This window comes from Marmota flaviventris, chromosome 18, assembly GCF_047511675.1.
Source record: "Marmota flaviventris isolate mMarFla1 chromosome 18, mMarFla1.hap1, whole genome shotgun sequence".
NCBI classification, from domain to species: domain Eukaryota; kingdom Metazoa; phylum Chordata; class Mammalia; order Rodentia; family Sciuridae; genus Marmota; species Marmota flaviventris.
In genome coordinates this window covers 5,119,179-5,124,451 of record NC_092515.1, presented here as the reverse complement: position 1 = coordinate 5,124,451, position 5,273 = coordinate 5,119,179, and the positions used below count along the sequence as shown (strand labels likewise).

General features: G+C 54.2%; 1 protein-coding gene across 1 annotated transcript; it reads left to right on the top strand.

Annotated features, from left to right (window-relative positions):
- Window positions 1–878: 878 nt before the first annotated feature.
- On the top strand, window positions 879–4,478 carry LOC114083025 (SIGLEC family-like protein 1). Its single transcript, XM_071604938.1, has 6 exons — window positions 879–1,115; window positions 1,761–2,059; window positions 2,483–2,764; window positions 2,902–3,004; window positions 4,008–4,126; window positions 4,270–4,478. The coding sequence occupies exons 2-6, from the start codon at window positions 1,873–1,875 to the stop codon at window positions 4,476–4,478; spliced, it is 900 nt and encodes a 299-aa protein (XP_071461039.1). The 5' UTR covers window positions 879–1,115; window positions 1,761–1,872.
- Window positions 4,479–5,273: the final 795 nt, after the last annotated feature.

Genomic DNA, 5,273 nt, shown 5'->3' with positions numbered 1-5,273 from the left:
TTGGGATTTGATTGCCTGAACAAATCTGAAATAAGGACCCCAGGAGGCTGGGTATCAGGTGAGTCACCCTCAGGACTGCTTGAAACACTGCCTTAGAAGAGGCCTCAGAAGCTGATGAAGAGCCTCTGGGGTCCAGGTTGTAGGGATCCAGAGAGGAATTTCCAGCAGGAAGTTACCTTTGACCTGGGCTTAGAGGGAGGTGGGATTCAAAGTAGGCAGAAGAAAGAGTCATAAAAGGCAGTGGCCCAAGCCAACACAGAGAGGTAGGAACGTGTGGCGTATGTGTAGAAAGGACGCGTTTTCCTCTTTGGCTTGGAAAGGATGATAGAGGCATACGGACAGCCTGGAGGATGGTGTAGCAACTCCACAAGGCCATTAGGACACCAGGCTCCCTGTGTGGGTGTCAACCACAGCCATGCTCCATGCTCCACCCTGACCCAGGGAATGGGTACAAACCCTACTCTCTAGATGCACAGAGCAGATACTGAGGACCTGAGGTAGGTCTGTCAAGTTAGATCCCTCCCTACATGTTTTACATGTTAGACTTTCTTCTGTATTGATGGAAGTCAAGAATATACCAGTGAGACTCCGGAGCTTGAGGCAGGAGGATTGCAGATTCAAGGCCAGCCTCAGCACCTTAGCAAAGGCCCTAAGCAACTATGCAAAACCTTGTCTCTAAATACAATACAAAAAGGGGTTGGGGATGTGGCTCAGGGGTAAAGCGCTCCGGGATTCAATCCCTGGTACCAAATATATATATGTATGTGTGTGTGTGTGTGTGTGTATACACACACACACACACACACACATCAGTGAATGAGTGTGTGCTACAATTCCCTATGGGAATTTCCCAAAGAATCCCCAGGCATTCCATGATGGTAAGCTACTGGCTCAATGAAAACATCAGCTTCTCTGCGGCTGCAGATGAACCCAGTGCCACCACTGCTGGTGATGCCGGGGACGGAGTCCTCCATTGGAAGGAGTCCTGAGGAACAAGACTGGGCCCTGCAGTCCGTGATATACTGGAAAGAACAGCGTGGCTGCTTGTTCTACACAGATCTAAGAGAACAAAATAGTGCTGTCCCTGAGGGATGATGCTGAACTCCGAGTGTCAGGTGACCTTCAGTCTCTTGCACTAAGTGCTTTGCAAAGAGGGAAATCCAGAGGGGGTTCTGGTAATTGTGTCACTTTTACTTCACCAGGTACTTTACAAAACCTTGAATATTAAATTTTTACATGAATAATACTGTTAGATAAATGCAGCTGTTACTTTATTTTTTGGAATAGAAATGGCAAAGAGAAGGGAAGTGACTTTCCCAGCAACTTCCAGCTCGTAATAAAGAGGGGGACATGATCACAGACCAGGCAGGAAGGGGCAGAGCCTGAGGAGGAGTGGGGTGGTGGGAGGAGATCCAGAGGAGCTAGCACTGGGGACTCAGTCTGAGGACAGCTGAGGGACCAGGAAAGCAGGTTCTCAGAACAGGTGCTCAACCTCAGTCTCAAAAGTGCAGAGGTCAGGTTCCAGCTCTGCCTCCTACGTGAGCCTCTGAAGCGCACTCACCCTTGCCACGAGGTGTGCCCTCTCTGTGCACAGAAAGGAAGTCTGGGTGTGAAAGTCCACGCCAAGATCACAATCCCAGGTTCCATGATGATGTTGGGAGGGTGGCAGCGGGGAGGGGTTCCAGATGGAAACACTGCAGCAGTGCAGTGTCCACCAGGGTCTCTTGACCCCAAGTGTGAATTCCCTCTCTCTCCTTCAGACCTGACCCAGAACCAGACCTCTACATCCCAGGATTCCTGCAGCGAGGGAGGTGACCTTGACCTGCACCATCCAGACATCCACAAAGAGATCAGTTCCTGGAAGGAACCACCATGTCCTCCAATACTGCTGTCTCCAGCAATGACTCCTCTTCCTCCTCCTCCTCTTCCTCCTTTTCCTCTTCCTCCGGGCTGCACCTCACCCTGAAGCCCGAGGACCATGGCACCATCATTGGGCGTCACTTGAACTTCTCCCTAGAGAACTCGACCAGAAGTAGCCTGGCCAAGCTCCAAGCGGTCTGTGAGTGCTGGGGACATGGGAAAATGGTGACCCAAGAGAAAGTCCTGGGTCCTTGATTGCAACAGTCACATCTCCCCTACCCTCTGGGCCCAAGAGGTCAGGGTTAAGAGCAGAGCCCGAGTTTGGGGCAGATGATGGGGAGCCTCTCTGCGTCCCAGCCCCACTCTGAGATTCTGAAACTCCTTGAAAAGAACAACTAAGGGGCTGGAGTTGTGGCTCAGCGGTAGAGCGCTCACCTAGCACCTGTGAGGCACTGGGTTCCATCCTCAGCACCACATAAAAATAAATAAAGATATTGTATTCACCTAAAAATTAAAAAATAAATATTTTTTTAAAAAGAAAAGAACAACTAAGGGGAGAGCTGGGTCCTGGGGGGGAGCAGGGAAGCCGGGTGCTTTGCTGACTCCCACTCCCTCTCCACAGCACCTGCCAGGCTGCTCAACTCCTCTTGCTCCTTAGAGAAGACGCTGCAGTGCAGCTGCTCCTTCCACGGGATCCCCACACCCTCTGTGCAGTGGTGGGTGGGCGGTGTCCCTGTGGATGTGAACAGCGTGGATGGTGGCCTCCAGGTGACTTCCACCACGCTTGGCCCCTGGGCCAATAGCACCATCAGCCTCAGGGGGGATCCAGAAATAGTCAGGAGGCTGCACTGTGCAGGCAGGAATCCGTATGGAATCCACACTTGCAGCATCTTCCTGATACCAGGTGAGTGTACTGGGGCCTGCGAACCCCCACCACAGTGAAGACACCTCAGGACCAGGACGGGATAGGCCCAGGGTGGGAGGAGAGAGCACAGACCTCAAGGCCCTAGGAGAAAACCAACCCTCTCTTCCCCATCACAGGTAAGAGCTCCGTTTCCAGCATGTTCCTGCGAGGGCTGGTCCAGGGCATGGTGTACGGGGCCATGGCGTCCGCGCTGCTCCTCTTCTGCCTTGTCCTCCTTGCGTGAGTACCAGAGTTCAAGGGCATCGCCAGCCTGCCCAGTGCACGCTGCCTTTTTTATTTCCCTCCCTGTACTTTCTTCCAGTTCATTTTGTCTGTCTCCCTTCTCGAAAGGGACTGTATGTCCTTGACCCTTGTGCTTGATCTGCATTGAAGGCTGCAAATCGCCCTCTAAGCACCACTTTAACTGCACCTCATGGAGGTTGATATGAATTACTTATATTCTCATTTGGTTAGGATATTTCTAATTTCCATGATAATTTTTTGACCCACGGGCTTTTGTAGATACCAATATTTTCTAATGATCTTTTTGTTTCTAGCTTAAATTCAATAAGATGAGAAAATATCCTATTCAATTTCTCATTTTCTTTGTAGCACAATTTTTGTTTAGTTTTTCATACACATTCCATGTGGGCTTAAAAAGAATATGTTACTCTACATTTGTTGAATTATCCATGATTTGTAGATAAAGGATTCATCCAGGATCATCATTTGTCTTTGATATGTCTGTGATTCGTTAACCAAGATCCATCCAGGGAGAGGCGAAGGGGCCCATCCACGCCCACACACAGAGACAGGAAGCCCCTTGTAGGACATGCAGACTTTTACCCATAATGTCAAGATAAACCAGAATGTGTAAAATTAAAAAGTCCCCAGACAAAGCTGCACACATGGCGACAGGGTGGTAAGCTATGGACAAGCAGGGTGGGGGCGCCTGGCTGAAGGGCCGGGTGCCACAGGAGACCTGGAGCTGGGGAGGTGCAGGGCCATCTCTAAGGCCAGGTGGGGCACAGACTGGAGGCCGGGAGAGGGTCCACACCCAGAGAGCAGGGGTTTGTGTCTGTCCGCTGGGGTGAAGCAGGCAGTGCTGATCACAGAGGGAGCAAGAGGAAGGGCCTGTTCTTCTGGCTCCGGGCTGAGCTCCCTGTGGGAATAGTGGGGGAGGCAGGGACTGCAGTGGGGGCGGGACTGAGCCCAGCACTCACCCGAGGGCTCACTGCCTTAGGATGAAGATGCTTAGGTGGAGGGCCAAAGAAGCCCTGGCCCTCAGGAGACCAGAGTTGCTGGGGCAGCCAGAAGCATCCAGTGTATTGGAAGCTGCAACCCCACAGGCCTGGGCTGGAGGTAAGTCCCTGTGCCACGCTGAGCCCAGCCACCAACCTGCGGGGCTGCAGGCCAGGGCCACACTGGCCCAGCAGAACCACCCGGGGGCACTTATTAGGGACCGGTTTCTACCCAGCCCCCACACAGCACCCTTGCGCTGGCAGCAAGCTCTCCAACTCCTTCCCAGTGTGACAGGCCGGCACGAGGGGCTGCGCCAAGGTCCCTCAGAGCAGGGGAGCCCTGTGCTGCCCCTGATGAGGACCCTCCTCAGGGCATCAAGCCCAGCCCCCAGCCCTTGGGGAAGGCCCTGCGGACGCAGGACAGTGAAGACTGGCAGCAGGGCTTCATTACTCTGCTGGGGCTGCCACAATAGAGCAGCACAGACTGGGAGCCTTCAAACACCGCAATGAACTTTCTCAGATTCTGGAGACTAGAACTGGAGATCAAGGTGTGGGCAGGGCCCGCGGATGCCCCGCTCCTCCCTGCATCCTCACACGGCCTTCCCCTGTGTGTCCGTGTCCTGACCTCGTCTTACAGCGCACACAGGATTAAGACCCCCACCTGACTCCACTTTAGCGTGATTACCTGTGTGAATCTGTCTCCCCTAATACAGTGGCACAGTGAGGTGCGGGGGGTTAGGACTTCAAAAGAGAAGCCAGTTCCACCCACAGGAGAGGATTAAAGGGCTGAATGGATCCCAGCCTGTGTGAGGCCCAGCGAGGGCAGGAGGCTTGCCCAAGGCAGAGGGGCAGAGCGTGTGCTTCCCCCACAGCCCAAGGCTCTGGCAGGAGAAGGCAGAGAGTTGTGAACTAGAGGATCACGACGCGCTTTGGCGCCACCAGTCCCGCCCAGCCTGCACAGACTGCAGGGCAGGAGGAGACTCCAGCCCGAGCTCCAGGCCCGGGGCCCGGCTGCCTGGCTCTCACCAGTTGCTGGACAAACCTCCTCTCCCAGGCCCCCACCTGCCAGGCCCTGGGCGGGGACACAGAGGAGTCAGAGCCAGGTCCTGCCCATTTGGAACTCCAGGTCCTCACAGCCCTGGAACTGCCTGGGGGCTGGGGCTGGCCTGCGGAGGGAGGGCTTGGCAGTGTACCTGAGCTGTGCAGACTCGCAGGGAGGTGGCATTCCCCACACAGCAGGGACTCAGAGAGCCCGGGCAAGGGCAGGA